The sequence below is a fragment of the Geospiza fortis genome, unplaced genomic scaffold, assembly GCF_000277835.1.
Source record: "Geospiza fortis unplaced genomic scaffold, GeoFor_1.0 scaffold95, whole genome shotgun sequence".
Classification (NCBI taxonomy): domain Eukaryota; kingdom Metazoa; phylum Chordata; class Aves; order Passeriformes; family Thraupidae; genus Geospiza; species Geospiza fortis.
The window spans coordinates 4,529,962-4,548,473 of record NW_005054333.1 but is presented as its reverse complement, the minus strand read 5'-3'; the positions used below and the strand labels follow the sequence as shown (position 1 = coordinate 4,548,473).

General features: G+C 39.7%; 1 protein-coding gene across 2 annotated transcripts in view; it reads right to left on the bottom strand.

The window, feature by feature from the left end:
• GSDME (gasdermin E) overlaps positions 1-18,418 on the bottom strand; it is a 25,204-nt gene extending 6,786 nt beyond the window's left edge. The window contains exons 1-6 of one of the 2 annotated variants that reach the window (XM_031057678.1): positions 18,396-18,418; positions 17,200-17,311; positions 14,732-14,929; positions 13,400-13,592; positions 5,596-5,767; positions 4,504-4,624 (exon numbers count right to left, since the gene is read on the bottom strand). In XM_031057678.1, coding sequence (XP_030913538.1) covers positions 4,504-4,624; positions 5,596-5,767; positions 13,400-13,592; positions 14,732-14,929; positions 17,200-17,290 — 775 coding nt within the window. In that variant the 5' untranslated portion in view covers positions 17,291-17,311; positions 18,396-18,418. Of the gene's footprint in view, positions 1-4,503; positions 4,625-5,595; positions 5,768-13,399; positions 13,593-14,731; positions 14,963-17,199; positions 17,312-18,395 lie in introns of those variants that run through there. The other variant, XM_014307332.1, reaches the window with a different exon arrangement.
• Positions 18,419-18,512: the final 94 nt, after the last annotated feature.

Below are 18,512 nucleotides of genomic sequence, written 5' to 3'. Positions count from 1 at the left end.
CTGACACTGTAAACCAGAATGCTGCAGACAGGAGATGCAGGTAGGAATTCTTGTATGTTTTCACAGAATCACAGAATAAGCTGAGTTGGAAGGGGCCCTCAAAGATCCTCACATCCAACTCCTGGTCCCACATAGCACCATCCCCAAGACTCACACCATGTGCCTGAGAGTGTTGTCCAAATGCTTCTTGAACTCTGTCAGGTTTGTGCTGTGAACACTTCTCTGGGGAGCCCATTGCAGTGTCCAACCACTCTCTGGGTAAAGAACCTTTTCCTGATATCCAACCTAAACCTCCCGAGTCAGCTTCAGGCCATTTCTTGTTGCTGTAACTGTGTAACTGCACTGAGGTCTCCCCTCAGCCTCCTCTTCTCTGATCAGCCAAGTGCCCTGAAGTGTCCCTTCAGCGCACTTGGCTGATCAGCCCAAGTGACCTCAGCTGCTCCTCATACAGCTTCCCCTCAAGGCCTTTCACCATCTTCACTGCCCTCCCATGGGTACTCTCTAGGAGTTTTTTTACATTGTGGCACCCAAACCTGCCCCCAGCACTCAAGGTGAGGCTGCCCCAGCTCAGAGCAGAGTGGGACAATCCCCTCCCTTGCCTGGCTGGCCATGCTGTGCCTGACTCTCCTCAGGACAGGGTTGGCCCTCCTGACTGCCAGGGCACTGCTGGCTCAGATTCACCCTGCCCTGCCCAGGACCCCCAGGTCCCTTTCCATGGCATTGCTCTCCAGCTTCTCATTCCCCAGTCTGTACTTTTTCTACCTCTAAGACACACGCTGTAATGCAGGCAAGGGGATCCACTCATGAAGGTGACACATGAAAGTACTCTCTGAGATCTGTAAAAACTCTTGAGAGTCCTTCACAGAGCTTCTGTTGGTCATGGCACTGACACACTCCTCTTTCTCAGCCAAGCCACAGGTCCATTCTCAAGCCCTCCAGGTAAGTGGACAACAGGAGACTTCTGAGAGTCTCTAGAGGACATCACCCAGGGATGTTTCACAGAATCGCTCTGCAATAACTGTCTCTCTTCAGTAACATCACAGAGGAAATAACACACCCTGGCTGGATTACCCTTTCTGCCTCATCTTTGTGACAAGCACTGGCCAAACTCACCCAAACAGGACTCTCTTTATCCTGCCATCCCAGTGCCCTCAGCCAGAAGTTAAGGGCTTCCTGGAAGGTACAAGGACCCTTTGTAAGAGTTATGCTGAGAAATCTGGAGTATCAAATTCTGGGCTCATGTGTCCAACACCGTGCCCTAAAGATGCAGAATACAGTCAAAGCCCTGTGCAGATTCTGATCATTTTTTATTGGCTCAAATGCAAGATTTGAACGTGTACCTATGGCACTCTGCAGTGGGTCTGAGGAGAACACAGGTAGGCTAGCAAGAGAAACTCAATTTTAAAGTAATACCTGACAGCAAAACGAAAAAAATGTAACTAATCAAGCACAGTGCTCAGATGTACCAGGAACAAAACCTAAATATAACCTTTCTGCAGTTTTAAGAGTCTGTCTTACTAAATTAAGGACATTCAAAGCAGATGAGAAAGCATGGAGAGCACTCCATCAGCAAAAAGCTTTTTCAAAGGGAAAGCAGACAAAGAAATCCCTGCCCATAGAGAAAGAAAGATGACAGACCTTTATGCTTGCATAACCCTTCACGGAGAAGAAGGAGCTACAGAGAAGCAGAAAGCGATTAACACAAGCTGAGAACTTCCCAAAGCAACAAGACTGTGGACAGCAGCTGAGGCACCACAAGGCCAACTCATTCATGTTACTGTCATTGAAAAGAACAAGGCTTTCACATGAACCCTGAGGAGGAAAACTGTGCTAATACACTGCCTCCCCTCCTGAGGCAAAATTATGCTAATAAGGGGAATAGAACTTTTCAGATGATGTTGTTTAATCTTTAGTAGAACTCAATTCACAGGAAAACACAGGACTCAAAATTCTGTATTAAGAAGACAGTTAATATATTCTGTATTGAATTCTATTACATTCATCAATGACAAACATCCAACAGTGTAGTTAGAGCTTGTTAGTTACTCAGAAATGTTAACAAAAATTCAAGAAAACCAGATATGATCAACAAAAACAATCAAAGAGACTCCTTTATGTGGAAAAGTGGATATATTGGGACTGCTTAATTTAAAGACATTTAAAAAAGCAAACCACACGCATATAGCCATGAACAGAACAAAACAAATCAGCTGGGTGCTTTTAGATCCCCTGATTTGTAAAGCAAGAACAAGAGGCACTTCAGCGCAACTTTGGAGACACAAAACTGCAAAGCCTTAAGCAGAAACAGCTTTTACATGGAGTGAAGAACTAGCCTGTAGAAATCAAACAGAATGATTACAGGAAAGCACAATGGTAAATGGATCAGAAAAGTATTAGATCCTTCTTATTCTTTTAGAATTTATTTTATTTATAAAAATATCCAAATATGTCCAGTTGCATTAGTCAAAACATTTACAAGAAATATATACCATTCTTCCCAACAGAATAACTCAAGTACTGGCAGTGGAAAAGAAAAAGCGACAATAAAAAGCTTACATGCATCTTACTCCATAATTATCTGTCAAGAGAATCCCATTAGGTTACACCTGCTATTGGTCACTTTCAGTCTCACGAGAAAGGACTACATTAGTCCTTGGATTTAACTTCAAAGGCTATCTCTATTCCCATAAACAGACACTGATCCCTGCTGCTCAGACATTAACAAGTTGAAGTTTAGGCTCCACCATACTTACTCTCGCTGGCAAAGCCCTAATTTTGTTGTCAGTTCCTCTCCTTTACCTTCTCAATGAATTCCAGCAAGGGAAAATAGCACATTCAAAAAAGAAAAGAGGCAGGATGTAGATTGTTTAAGATAAAACATGAAACAAACTGGCTTTGAAGCTTAAAATATGTTAATATTAAATATGGAAAAAAAGTGGAAAAAGCAGCAGAAGTGGAAAAAGAGCAGAGAAATAAAGATCATTAACAAGACCCATGTATTCTTAGCTAGCAGGACATCATAATTTCATGTAGAAATCATCTAAGTAGGCTATCAGTTATATACCTATGCAGTCAGACAGCCTTAATTGCACCTCATTACTCTGAATTACAGCTCCATTATAACCATGACGTCAACATCCTCTGCTACTATCTCTGTGTTCAGGCTACATCAGAGCAATTCCACTTTTCAGAAACTTTTTACAGGTTACATAATATTTACTTCTATTCTTGAGCCTACAGACTTCCTTTATATCAGAAGGAATATGATGGAGAACTAATCTTCGGCATTTCTCATCCAAGTAAAGCACATCCTGGATTCAAATCTCAACTCTACTCCAATTATTTCTTCAATGTATCTCCTGTTTCTCTCCACATCAGTCCTTCCCATCTTCCACCTCTACTATCTGCTTTTATTCCTCCTTGCATAACATCCTCTGAAACCTCCTTTAGGTCCATGAGTTTAAATGAGGATAGACAAGAAAGAAAAGCGCAAGTGATTGTGCAGAGCAGAGATACAACTCCCCCCAAAGCCAATTTCAACATTTTTTTAACCTGAAAAATATTCGACTTGACATAAGTAAAGCATGACCAGACAACACGACAACGGCATTTCTGCAACCACTCTGAGGGCAATCTTTAAATGAAAGTGTAAGCTAGAAAAGTTTAAATTCCAGTCCCGAATGTACAATTCTGTTTTTAACATGACTGTTGCCTAAACATTCCTGGTTGATAGCTGATTTACATTCAGGTCACTCTCTGCAACAGGCAAAGGGAATAGCCCAGACCAAGGGCCAGCTGGCTGGAAGCAAAATTGCAGTGAAAGACATGGACAATAAATCCGAGAGGATCAGTAGCTTGCCCTTGCAGTTATTGAAGTTTGCTCCCAAATTTGCCCTAAACCAGAACAGCTGCATACTGGGTTGTAGTGACAAGACTGTAGCTGGTGGATTGATGGAACTGAATTTTCAATTTGGGAAAGTGCATTCAGAGTGCTATGTCCAGTTTTGGACTCTTGAGAACAAGCCCCCCATTCACAGACTGGAGCTATCCAGCAAACAGCAGATACTGAGGGAAATAACTTCACTACCACGGTGGTCAAACATGGTAACAGGCTGCCCAGAGGAGTGATGGAATCTCTGTCTCTGAAGATAAATCAAAACTTTATAATAGATAAGGATATGAGCAATCTGATCTAACTGAACTTAGATCAAAGTTCAAAAGTTGGCCTTGCCTTAAGCAGAGGCTGGAGCTACATATCTCCTGTGGTTCCCTGAAACCTAAGTCATCCTGAGTTTACAGTGTATTCAAGCCACTGAAAAAGCATTACTATATCAAAGTTTTAAACTTAATAAATCTGCATTTCTAGCACAAATAACTATCAAGGCAAAGGACACCATACAACACAATCACCTTCATGCACAGGGAAACACAAAAATCACTGTCTGACAAACAGCTTTGTCCACAGATGAACTGTGTGCCACAAAAAAAGAGTTTTTCACTTACCAAACTGACCATTGTGCTTTATGAACAGTTCAATTACACCGTAGGCAATAGTGGTTGCAGGAGGAATTTCAAGGATCACGCTAGAATCCTTCATCAGACTTCCATTCTCACTTACTGAAACCTGTAAGACAGATTTATTCACCATTTATCTGATTCAGCTGCTGCATAGCTTAAACATGTAATTAAGGTGAAAACTACAGAGGGAGAATATCCTTTATTCTTCATGATGTCTCATCAAAGTGTTACACCTTATATCTGGCATCTAAGAAAAGAATGAGGTAGAAACACAGCACCAAGAGCAGCTCTCACACTCTCAGTTACCCTGTCCTAGCACAAAGTTGAGCTCTAGGTGTAGCTTTTGCCACACATGAAGCCCCATGTCACTAGGAAATGGGCATCCACCCCTGCCTTGCCCAATTCTACTGTGACATTTCTTTTGCCCAGCTGGAGGCTGGCACCAGGAAGGGGGCACTTGCAAAGGGGGTTGTAACTCTGTAATTCCCAGATTCCTACAACTGGAGACACACTGTACACAGAAGTGATTTCCAGCTTTAAAAAAAAAACCAACTTGCAGTGAATGAGCATGTTTTGACTTCAGTAATTCCTTCTCAATTCACAGGCAATTTTTCAGATAGCCTCATAATGAAGTTAATCTCTACTCCCACGATCAAAAACAAATAGTTTCCCAATAAATATGAAAACTCAGCAGACACTGCAACCATTTGTGATGAATGATTACTCGGCTTTTCAAATAAATGTGATTCAGCAATGCATTCTGCTATTCAATTGCAATGAACTGTTTTAGGTTTGCTTCATATTCCGCTGTAGGCAGGAATCTACAGAGAAATGGAATCACAATTTGATACTATTGATGGAAACTACATTCCAGGCTCACACAAAAATATGGCACCTTTTGCCAGAAAGGCAATGGAAAAAACATTTTACCATACGGAATTTTCACAACCAAGCACTGCAGTTTGTTCACCATATTAGGAAAGCAAGAAAAATACTCTGAAGTCCATTTGGAGAAATCATTTCTTCTCAGATAATGTGCAAATGTTCTGATCCTTGCAGATTTTTAGGAACTTTTACCTTTATTGTTTTTGCAGTGCATCCCATCATACCACTGACTTTTTCTTCTGTCTGGATATGTTCAGATATTGTACACTTCTGAGTTGTGATTATCTTTTCTCTCAAGATGCACAACACTTCACGTTTTCTTTCTATAACCTGTTGCAGTAAACTACTGTTCAGATCTATTGTCCTGGAAAAGAAAAATACACCATTAACAATACTATAATTGTGAAAAAACCCCAGAAAAATCAAAACCAACCATATTTTCTTAATTGCTTGAAGAAGCTTTTATTGCAAAAATGACAATGGTTTCCATATGAGCAGCCTCCTCAAAATTATGATGTCCTCTTTTGTTATTTGGCAGCAGTAAATATCTGTTTTCCACAGTAAATCCTCACATACATATTGAATATACATTGAATTCTTGATTCCCTACTCTGAGCAAAAATGGAAGCTGTCCGGATACTTTCTAAGCAAAGAAAAAAGCAGGAGGGAAGCAAAGGCAACTTTGAGTTTCCTGGGTAATACAAAACCAACCAGTCAGGCTCTTGGACACTAGACTGAAGCCTCTCCTACTGTGAGCTCGCACTGACATTGCCACTGCCATGGCAGGGGGTGCTGGCTTGGGGACACAAGGACAGCAATGCCTCAGTGCCAACACCCACTGCTTGCTATGGACCTGTTTCAGTGCTCACCTAAACCCCAGGCTGAGTGGGATCAGCACTGACTGAGCATTTCAAAGGACTGAAGGAGAAAACAGAAGATTTCATTGATTTTGAGACTGGGGATTACCCACCTGCTTCAAAATCCTGCGTTATTCATTGGTATAGACACAAAATTTAAAATTGGTGACCAGGACTGTCACAGTCAAAAGAAAAACTAACTGTGGGGGGAAGCTCAAAACTCTAGCTCAGGCACCAATTTAATAAACCCTACTCCACAGCACAATTCAGCATCTGTTTAAATGCTGCTGGAAATAATTCTAACATTAGGTTCTTCTTAGAATGAGCAGAAAACAGAAAGTGAACTCCCAGAAACAATACAGGAGGTTTATTTCCTACAAAAATGTTACAAAATCTACTACCTTCTCTTTTGGGGTGTTAACAGACTTTCTGGTAACAGTTAAAGCAATTTCTTGATTGTATTTAATTGATTAAAATGTGTCAATTATATTATACTTTTGCAAAATATTCACTGGAGGTCCTCATATGAGATGTTATATTTTTTATGAACAGGTAATCTAGCAAAACTGTTGGAAGATTAAAGTACTGCTATCCCAGACTCAAATTATTCAGTCTTTTCTCCTCCCTTTTATTGTAAATGGCTATTCATGGATCTAAATGGCAATTTCCCAAAAATGTGACAGAAAGACATGTCTGACTCCAATTCATTTAAATCGAGATATCTCCACTTTTAATTAAAAAGTTTCAGATTTATTAGATTCTGGAGCTCTGAATTTATGCAGTCTGTATAAGTCTGAAGTCAGCTGGGGTTTTTATTGAATTAAAAATATCCTCAGGCAATTTTTGATCTTTGGAGAGTTACATGCTTATATGAAAGTTCAATCAGTTGGAATGAACTGTCTGAAAACCTTAAAGTTGATTGTTTAGACAAGGGAAAGAAAATACTCTGAAGCAATACAGCAGCCCCAAACATTCCGGAGATTATTAATATAACCTTTTTTCATTTGGTGCAAAGTCATGCTTTATGCTTGGAATGCAATGAACCTTTGGATTAAGCAAAAATTCAAGAAACATCAAGTAACCACAAACCTCACCATTCTCAGAAGTGTCTGCCAAACCAGAGCCATTAGTTACAGTCTATCAAGCCTATCATACACTTCACAATAATTATTTATGTTTCTAAAGTGGTGTGCTAAGCATCCTGAAAATACAAATGAATGCACTAAGAACTTGCAGTTTTAACATCTGACCTAGGGAGCTACAGGGGAAAAATTACAATGAAGAAGCACAAAAACAATTTGTCATTTGCTTTCGCGTATATCTTTTGACTGTTTAAGAGGATGACAGACTTGCTGGATATCTCCAAAATTTACAGGCAAAAAGCCCCTCAAACAAAGGTAGAAAAACACCTATTAAATAAAGATTTGCTATTTCTGAGTAAGCGTTAATTGAAGAAGCCTCGAGAGTATGACCTATGCAAATGAATTACCAAACAAATTCAAGAGACTTTTTCTTCCACCTGCTTCTACAGTATTCTGCCTGAGGCAGGACTGGCTCAGACCCTGTCACACTCCTGGCTTTGAGGCCCAGATGCAGAAGCAGCAGCACAGTGGCAGAGCAGAGGAGTCAGAAGATGTTAACTTGCAGAGAGGGGCAGTGAACAAATCCTGGAGGCAACGCTGGAGGAGCTGCTGCTGCACTGAGGGCTATGGAGTGACAGGGACACACAGGGACACAGAGCTCTCTGCTGCAGCAGCACTCCCCAGGCAGTGCCCAGAGGTGACCTGGGATCCCCTGCACAGAGCTGAATGTGTGCCAGCCACTGTCACAACCCCAAGGCTCAAATGACTTCAGTGGGATGTGTCCCATTGTAAAGCTGTCACAACTGTTCTCCTCTGCCCAGTAAGTTTAGTGAGCTCCAAATTCAGAGCTTTCAAACACACAGCCTTGCCCACAGCAACAGAAACCTTTTCTTTGAGGACAGCACAGTTAAGTGCTCTCCTCTAGACTTCTGGCACTGAACTTTCCATCATAAAACAGAGCTCTGGGGTTGCATGTGGGCACGTCGTGAGTTATTACTGGGGCACAGCCTCTTGAAGACAAAATATTCTGCTCTCCTCAGCAACTCAAACAGGAGATGATGACACGAGGTAAGCAAGTATCTTATCTAAATTATCACTGAAAACAGTCATCAAGAGCAATCCACAACAGGGTTAAAGTTTGATAATCAGATCAGGGCTTCAAGTATTGCAGGGCAATGGCTGCTGAGTCTATGACTGTATTTTTGCAAGAACTAAACTTACTTGCCAGCATAACACTGAATATAAGAAAATATCTGAGTAACACAATATGGCTGAGTTAAATCCCTGAGAATATATGCATGCAAGGCACATAAATTGCATTGATTATTTTACAGGTCATGTTTCAGAGCTTTTATTTCTGTTCTACAACCACAGCTCTTACCATTTCTTTCACTCTGTACTGTACAAGAGCCCCCACCAACCCTGTGCCATTTGTACTACGTCACCATTGCCATTCCCACCCCAAGGAGCTGAGCTGAAGCACTCAAAAATAACACTATAGAAAATATAATGAGATGTTGCTCTGCCAAGTCCCATTATCAACACACAGAGTACAAGTCTGTATAAATAAAAATTATTTTAAAAATACAAATTAGGGGTTTTGCTTGATTATTTGTTCTGCCTAAACAACCTTCCTGAGGTCAATGATTTACTATGCTGGAAGCTTTACAGGCCAAACATGTAAATAAAATAATTTCTTTGAGTTTTGGTCTCACTCAATGTTTAACTAGATTAAACACTTCTATTCTCCTATAATGCAAAGACTTCTTTCACCTTCATTCAGTATTTTTCTTCTCAAGTTAGGAAAGCAGTAGACAACAGAGACACAAAGGCAATTTGTGGCAGACTGGAGTCAGAAAAAAGTAGAAACCAAGTAAAGACAAGAAAAAACAGACAACACCTGGCAACATAGCAGGCTCTCACAGCTAAAGTAGAGAGCATGAGCCTGCTCTAAACCCCACTGCTGAGACCGAGGGTCTTTCCTTTAAGCACGGAATTTGACCTAATTTCCCACAAAGGAGAGGCCATAGGACATTTTCCACCAAATCCTGCCTGTCTCAGTACCCCACCCACAAATCCTCTCAAAGCAAGGTACTTGTCAATTTCCTACAAATACCAAGAGTATTGTAGGAATTGGGTATTGTTGTGAGTACTCTCCATCCTTACATTGAAATCAGCACTGCTGCCTCTCTGCACAAATCTTCACTGGTCCAAACTACTTATAAGTAAAAAACCTTTTCAGTCCTGTACTGGGCAATGTCACCTCAATACACCTCCTCTCCCAGCTGCAGAGACACAGCCAGCTCATGCTTACAGCTTCTTCTCCACTTCATTTATAATGTGCAGTAGAGTCTGATGTCTTCCATACAAAAATAGTGCTTGTTGCAAGTGAGAGCCTTCACCCAGCTTTGTTCCTGCTCTAATAGAGATGAGTGTCAGAGACTAAAATCTCACTCTGCCATTTTCCACCAAGCACAGATGCATATTTATTTTGTTAATCCACTTCAAATATAACCTCTCTGACCTACTTCTTACAGAACACAGCATCTGCAATAGTCAGCTTATTGATAGCATTTCACTATTTGCCCTACAGAATAACCTGACACGTACTTCACAGAACATCTTCCCTAAGAATAACAGAGACATCTCAGACTGCAAGGTAGTTTCTCTATTTTCTATTTGACATGCTCCTTATTTTTTAAATCACAGGCACACACAATTGCTTTTATTCAATCCTGTCTCACAACACTTTGTGACTTCATATTATCTCATGTAGCAGCTTAGGTAGGAAACTGAATGGTTTTCTCATCTTGCTCATAAATGCTCAAGGAGTTTTAAACAATAAATCACAAAATGGTCTGAATTTTCACTGTACTCAGATTAAGAACAGACATTTATTTTTGTCTCAGGATGGACAATACCATGCAATTTCACTAATTCAACTAAAATGCAATATGCAACAGTATGAAAGTATCTTTCAGGCATGCCAGAGCATGCTGTTAAAAACACAACTCTTTTCCTAACATGCTAATCACAGAGTTAGGAATCATTCACACAAAATCATGCAAGTGTGACAGGCAATTTTTTCTGCAGCAGATGTGAGCTGACTGACTGCTATCACTGTCCTCTCAGAACTTCTCATTCAATCACCTTCCATGACTTTTAGTGAAATGGTAAAAAACAAACAAGCAAATTTGTTAATATATGAGAAGTACAGAGATTATAATATCCTCATAAATCTTTTTACTGGAGGGAAGAAGAAGAATAGTTGAGGTTGGGAAGAAGACAGAATGGTCGAGGTTGGACAGTCATCTGCTCTAGCCTCCCTGCTTTAGCAGGGCCACCTAGAGCAGTCTGCCCAGGATCACGTCTCCAAGGTGGGGCACTCCACAACCTCCTCAGGCAACCTGTGCTCAGCCACCCTCACAGTAAAAAAGAGTCTCCTCATGTTCAGACAGAGCATCCTGTCTCAGATTGTGCCTACTGCTTTCTGCTCTGTCTCTGGGCACACTGAAAAGTGGCTCATCCAGCCCATACTTCATCAACTTCTCTAAGAGGACCTTATGGCAGTACTGAAAGCCTTAAAATAGAAGATGGAATATAATATCTTAAATCCATAACAAACCAATTGAGATAAAGGCACAGGACTCTGCCCCAAATCATGTATCAGCATGTTACAGTGCTCTGTGAACTAGCAAGCACTATGTAACACAAAATCAAAAATAATGTAAAGGCAAATATACCAAGTTTGTGTACCTAAAACTCTTGTTTAACTTTAGGTATTGCTTATTATGTTAATTATTGAGTTCTGCATTTACAATGTCATTGCTTCTGCAAACGAGGAAGCATCTCAGCCCACATCCTTCAGCTTTCACCCTTTTTCAGAAAAAGGAGCTAATGCAGCATCTGGAATCTAATTAAAAGATCAGTAGGATTCTCCTTCAGAAGGTTCACCTAAGAAGTGACAGGAAACTGATTTGCTGCCACTGAGCACTTTCAGCCTGCTCAACTCTGAAGACTCACGTAACTTATTTTAAAAGGCTCATCAGCTTTGACTTTTCAGAGTTTATTGCTACTAATATGGAGCTTTGTCTTAATCAGCCTAATAGAAGAACATTTTAAAAATGCAACTTAGTTAGGTTATATATGTAGAAATATTAAATGAAACAATGATTGATCAAACAAGCACAAGCACCACGTGTCGTTAAATGACTTCAAGAACAGTTTGCTGCCTTGCATTTTACAAGGCCTGACAGGTAAACATGCTCTTGTAAGTACTGTAATGTTTTGCATCCAAAAATCACTAACTTGTAGGCATCAGCACTCCTGAATTTCACACAATACTCATGAACGAGATGAAAGTTTGAAGCTCAGACACAATCAATCATAAATCATAGAATATTTATGAACGAGTAAGTAGAATTTCATCTGTAAGGCATTGCCAACAATTTCCAGTGAGCCTCTGCATTACATTGGAGAAAAAAATAAAAATTCTGCTATTCTCATAATTTTCAGTGACCAGGCAGAAGGCAGACTTGCCTCAGTTCCAATTATACACTGTGCATCATAAGCTTTAATAAGCTATGAGCAATCTTTTTTATGAACTAAGATCTATTGCCTTGCATAAAGTGGCACACACATCAACTTCAGTTAACAGTCACACACAGATCAGTGTAGAGCTACTGATTTTCAACACTCAAAAGAAGGTAACATATTTCTGAGTATTTAGTTATATAAAGGATTGTAACTCCAAGATGTGCTGATTTGCTGTGGGAGGATTCTTTTTGTGAACAGAGTAGGTAACTTCAAGTAAAAGCTTACTGATCCTAAATCAAAGTTACTGTAGTTTGTTTCTCCATAGTACTTAGTGCTACAAACAAGACTAAATCTTGACTGATACTATTGTCTTGGTATTAGATGCAGATTAATTTTACAGGCTTGGTACACACATTTAGCCCAGTATTTTCTGCTTTTAATAAGGCATTTAGTACAAAGAGAGCAAGGTGCCTTATTAGAATAAATATGTTGACTTGTGAACACTCACAATAAAAGGAACACCCGCCATTTGTTCCCATAAAAATGGAGAATTGATTATTTCTAGAACATCAGTGTATCTAAAGCAAATTTACATTGCTTCTGACAACTTTGGCACTGATAGCAAAAACCTATCATCTTTATCTTCAGAGCATCAGCAAAGGCTATTTAAATTCATTACAGCCCCTGCTACAGATCTAGAGTACAATGCTGTCACGAACAAAGCACCCTCATCTCCCACTGAGCCTCGACCTGCAATAGAGAGCAGACCCCTGACTTGTCAGCTGGTTGCCAAACAGGCTTTGGTCCATGACACTCCCATTGCAACATTAAATAGATCCCATTTCAGAGTAGGACAGGAAGCAAGGAAGTGTTGCATATCTTGGAAAATAAAGAACATGGTTCCCCTCAGTTAATACAGTGTATAACAGGAATCAACATATCTATATTTTGTTCAGCTAGTAGAACATGCCTTGACTATGCTTGCTCACCTTTGCTATTCCTTTAACTTCAAATAATCTCACTTTCTAATATGGTCACTCACACACATGAAATTACAAAGCCTGTTTACAAAACATTAGCAGTTCTGAATTCAATTTCCATATTCAATGCCCCAGTAACATAGAGAACAAATTTTTTTTTCCAGATTGTTACCTCAGTACAGTCCCCCAAAGAAGGGAGGATTTGGCTCTTGTCCCAGGCAGTAATTCATGCAAAAATGCAAAATGAAATAACAGAAGAGATGTTTTTAAAACAAGAAAGAGAAAAGTCTGACTAACAAGATTTCAAAATATGGAGAATTTCATTTTTGTATATATGATATGTCATGATATATGATTTGTCATGAATATGATATGATTTATATGATATATGATTTGTCATGACTATGAAAGCTTACAATAAAAATAATTTTCAAACTGTGGCAACACTACAAAATTAATTGGTGGGTGACCACAGCTGGCCCAACTCTTTTCAGCTTAGTAATCTCTCTTGGCCACTATAACGTTCATATTAGAAACATACCTGTCCTTGACATCTTTCATAAGCTGCTGCAAGTCAACCTCCTGCTTCCTCAGGTTTCCAAATGAGGACTGGTTTTCCACATAACCTTTCCCTCCAGCTCCCAGGCTGAACTTCACAAATGATGTTTCAATACTTCCTTGAACAAAATCTTCAAACTTCCCCATGTATTTTGCAAAGTCAGACTCCACAATCACTAGGAAAGTAATAACAGTAATTTCTGTGAAGAGAAGTGCTGAAACTGTCCTTAAGTGATTGGAGGAACAGATACTTACAGAAAATATGACAAGTTAGCAATGGCAAGGAACAGTATGAAGAGGTAAATAATAAAATTTACATCTCTGCAACTCTTGCATCTGCTCTCTTCATGTTTTCATCATCTTTGCCCTACTATCTTTAGTATTTTGCCATTTTAGGAAAACATAAGTTGACTGAAGTGCTGAACTCGGACACTATGAAATATTTATAAAGAATGATTGAAATTTATTTCAGCTACAAAGAAAACTACAAAGCAGACCTGCTTGTACAACAGTGCTAGTATTTTGGCATTATTTTGACACATCTCATCATAGGGCTGTCCCAAAGTTTACTGAAAACCAATGCAAAAATCTAACTGGTTTAAAACAACTCTGAATTTTATATACCTAAAAATCAGAGAGCTGACCCAGAATCAGCTATATTTCCAAGCCAGCTACAATTAAGATCTTAGGTTAGGGAGTTATCTATTTTACTGTATGGAATTATAACATGTCCAGAAATATGGGCTATCATCTCATAAATCTTAAAACATGGGTGGGACTGCTATAGTTGGATGAAGAAAAAAGTACAAGGGTCAATCTTTTTTAACAGTCTGTGCGAGACAAACAGAATGGGTGGTAAAACTCACCTGGCCTGGCCTAGAAGCATTCCTCGGGCTACTAACACCAACAAGACACTGTTTATTCACTGCTTTTGACTGGAAGCACAGTACAGTTTCACACTACTATGACATACAGCCCCCTATAATATTCTAGGGATATTCCTGTAGCTGCAAGACAGCTACTGTTATTAAACAGTAGGACAATATAGCCTGACAACATTCAGCCCTTAATTTAATACTCTACCCAGGCAAAACTTTCTTCTTTTTTTAACCAACATTTATTACTACCAGTTTTAGTTACATGAATGGTCAAGTGAGAAAAGATCCATCCATCTCGTTCCCATGGATGGAGGATTCCTTCAGAGCATTCCTCCAAAAGGAGCCCTCTAATAACATAATTGAGAATAATAACAAAACAGGTTAGGGATTGTACAGTTTTTATCTGCACTAATAGTGCTGCCCAAGTATGGTTTTACCTGGTTTTATTGGTTTGTCTTCAGTAAGCACATCACTCAGGGTGACTGTCAAGAAATGATACTTGGGCTTCTGCCAGCACCAGAATTTCCTCCTCTTCGTAACTAAGCTCAAAAGCTGCAGCTTGTCTGAGGCGTTCAAGTGGGAGACAGGGATCAGGTCACCTCCACTGTCAGTTTCTCTCACAAAATTCTTCGTTGCTTTTGCAAACATCGTGGGAAATCAGTTAAAGCCTGAAAGAATGCATCTGTTTTCAAACAACTACAGCTGGAAAGTATAAATATTTACATTGTCCTTTTAAGAAGTCCTTCACAGAATTGGTATTAACAAAGGAACACCATGGTGTTTTCACCCTATCTTCTCAACTCCAAGCTGGGAAGGAGTTCCAATTACTTGTCCCATTGCAAGTTTTCTGAGTAACTAATAAAAGACTTCTAGTTAAGAGGAACATTCACAGGTTACTAATCTGTCAGGGAGGAAAAACTTACACAGCTTACCTGAAATTCTATGAAAAAGCATCTACTAATGAGCATCCCGTAGAGACCAGCTGTGATGAGGAGAGCACTGGGGCAATGGCAGAGGATTTCTGCCTCCCTACAGGATCCTTCTTTTATTACCTAACATAAAACTTACTCCACATAAGGCAATTAGGTATTACTCACACAAATTATCTTGATCTTTTTAATAGGGAGTAAACACATGGATGGATAATAACAACTGTTCTATAAAAAGCACCAAATACGTGAGCTGGCATCTTTGTTACTAAATTTTGTTTCTGAACTACACCCCTGGAAAGTTCCAATTAATTTTTTTATTTATGAACTCCTTTTTACCTTCAATGTTTTCCAATTTTCTATTTTTCATTTGCTAACTACAGCTAAATTGAACATACATTATTTGCAACTGTAATTCACAACTGTTATGCACATCCCCTACACAACTACATACATTATCTTACTGTTGCTTTGCAATGATTTAATTAAAAATTACCAGCATCTCTTATAAGGTAAGGTTTTCCTTATCCCTGGGAATGTATTTTACTGTATTTACAAAGAATGTCTTCCAGTAAGGGAGACCGGCTGAAGTCACAGAATAAACGGTAAAAACAACCATTCACAGGTGCCAAACAAACAATTCAAATAAATTAATATTTGATATTTTTGAAGAATCTTTCTAGTTTTTCAACTCTGTGTTATCTGAGTTAATGGTATTTCCAGAGTTAAATATTTTTTTTTTTAAATCCAGCAGCATTCCTTTAAGTTCCCCAGCTGACATTGACTGGAAAGTTCAACTAAGATCATAAGATGTCTCATCTGGGTATTCACACTTCCATGATTAATTACCTGTCTTGCTCCACACAGATCTTAGATTTCTCATTTACAAACACAGACTTGAGTAAGGCAGGACAGACTTCAAACAAAAACTGATATTGCAGCGAGCACTCAAGATTATTGACAGAAGACAAAAACCTGAATACAGATTATTAGTGCTTGGACCACAGGCTCCCTATTTTATTATTGGCAAAAAAAGCCTTTTTGCAGAAGCAAACTTAACCTTTTCATTAGTTTTTCCCAAGTCCCATTTCAGATATTCCACACAGTATTTACCAATTCATGATGAGGTACTGACCTCCTCATGAATCATCTACAGGCTAGCCTGTGTTACAAATAAAATGTGTTTGGAAAACAATACCTGCATCAGAAGGATTTGAGCAATGTCTAAGTCACATAGCATTTTACTGAAGAGTCTTCTGGAGCTTTCACTGCAACTGCAGCAAACCCTGCAGCACAACCTGAGGTGTGGGCACTGGGAATATTTCCAGTGACTTCTTGCTCTCTGACCTTCTCTTCTTAAACTGAACTCAGACTGATTTTTTACATTCTTATGTCTCCTCCTTAATCTCCCTGGTTTTAATCTCAGTGAGAACACTTTTAACAGAATAAAGCAGTGCAGATCCACTGCAGCAGAAAAGGAAAAAAGCCCAAATAAAACTTCAAACCAAAACTAGTTTCCTTTATCCACAGGACTTCTTTTGCAGGAGTCTGTATTTCGCAAACAGCCAGATAGTGACTGATTTGTTATGTAGGGGACCACCAAAAAATTCTCACTGCCTGCATTAGCTGCCTTTGCCCAGCATAACCTTCTACAAACATTTTTATATTTTACATGACAGCTCACCCACCCTGATCCCCTTGCTACATAGCCAGCTCATATATGCATAGTCTCTGGGGAAAAAAAAAATTAAAAGGCCACCAATTTCTGAGTTTATCATAAAACAAATTGCAAAACCAGGTCCTAATATTTAGCATTCTTACAAACTCACTAAATCTCATGAGACAAACCACTGCACCAGTCTGTAAAACTTCCAGTTCACAGTGTTTTTGCCTTCAGTCCCCATCACCACTCTTGACCAGCAGAAGGAACATCCAGGGAAGAGGTCAGAGTGCTTCTGAGGACTAGCAAGACTCACCAGGCAGGAGAGATGGGGCAGTTTTCACGCTCAAAATAATGGCAATGTCTCCCACACTTTGCTGTGCTGGTAATGTCTTTGCAGGGAGCATATTTTGCTGGTGTAGATGTACCTGCAAATCAAGAATATGCTATCCAAATTCCTGTTTATCTTTGGATGTAGCACCTTTAACACAAATTTGACAATGCCCCCAAACACCTTGCTTCACTTCTTCCCAGAACAAAGACACAGAGCAATTATGCCCCCAAACATCAGGGAGTTGGCATCCTTAACCAATGGACAGGGAGCAGTTACAGACCCAGCTTAAAAAAAGTTCTGCCTTGGGAGTTTCTTCCCCTGCAAATTTGAATAGAGCTGTGCTTGCTTTGACAAAAATAAAAGGGACGGTATCAAGCTGGTAGGAAATGCCCGTCAGAGTGAATTCACTCTTGCAGATTGATAGCTAGGCATGAAAGAGAAAAGGAAGAAGTACTTTCCTTGCCTACCAAAAAATCTAAAATTAGCCTGAACCTGGACTGCAGGAAGATTATTTAATGGCAAGAATGAGAACAAATGAAGACAATGAAACCAATTTCACCATTTACCTAAACAAACAAATCTCATCCCTGCTTCTTTGCTTTACAGCTCCCTAACTCGGTATAGTGAGACATTAAATCCAAAGCAATATTTAATGAGCAATTGCTGTTTGCCTTTGTCAATACAAAAAAAAGCAAACAGTTGCCTGGTATTTCTTACATTCTGTATATTTCACATAAAATACTTTTTTTTTTTTGCATTTAACCTAAGATCCAAGTTGTAAGGAAATGCAATGTCTGAAAGCCAGAGAGAAAGCTTTTTGAAGACTAAAGCCTTAGCTTTAGAAGGGCTGTTAGGCATTAACCACTGTGTAGGAGTGGTAATGGCCTTGGAATCCTAAAGGAGTATGAGTCTGTATCTGAAGGGAACGGGAGCATGGAAGTGACGACATGCACGGTATATGTTTTATAAAAGAACATGAGAGTTACTTTCACCTCCTCTCTAGACAATTAAAATGAAAAAAAAAAGCACCCATAAGAGCTAAAACGCAAAGTCTAGCAGGGCTGCCCACACAATGCATTACAAGTTTTGAATGCACGTAGTCCCCAAAAACACCTCCAAAAGGTTTTAGCCCTGGCTGAAGCCCTCTGTTTGCTCCTCGATGACTCTGCAGCACGTGCCTGCAAACACCGGTGCCGCAGCCTCGGGCACCCCGGAGGGATGTGGCACCTTTCCCCGGCCGTGGGCGCCGTCCTGCGGGCTGCCAGGGCAGAGGGAAGGCCCCGCGCTGCCCCGGC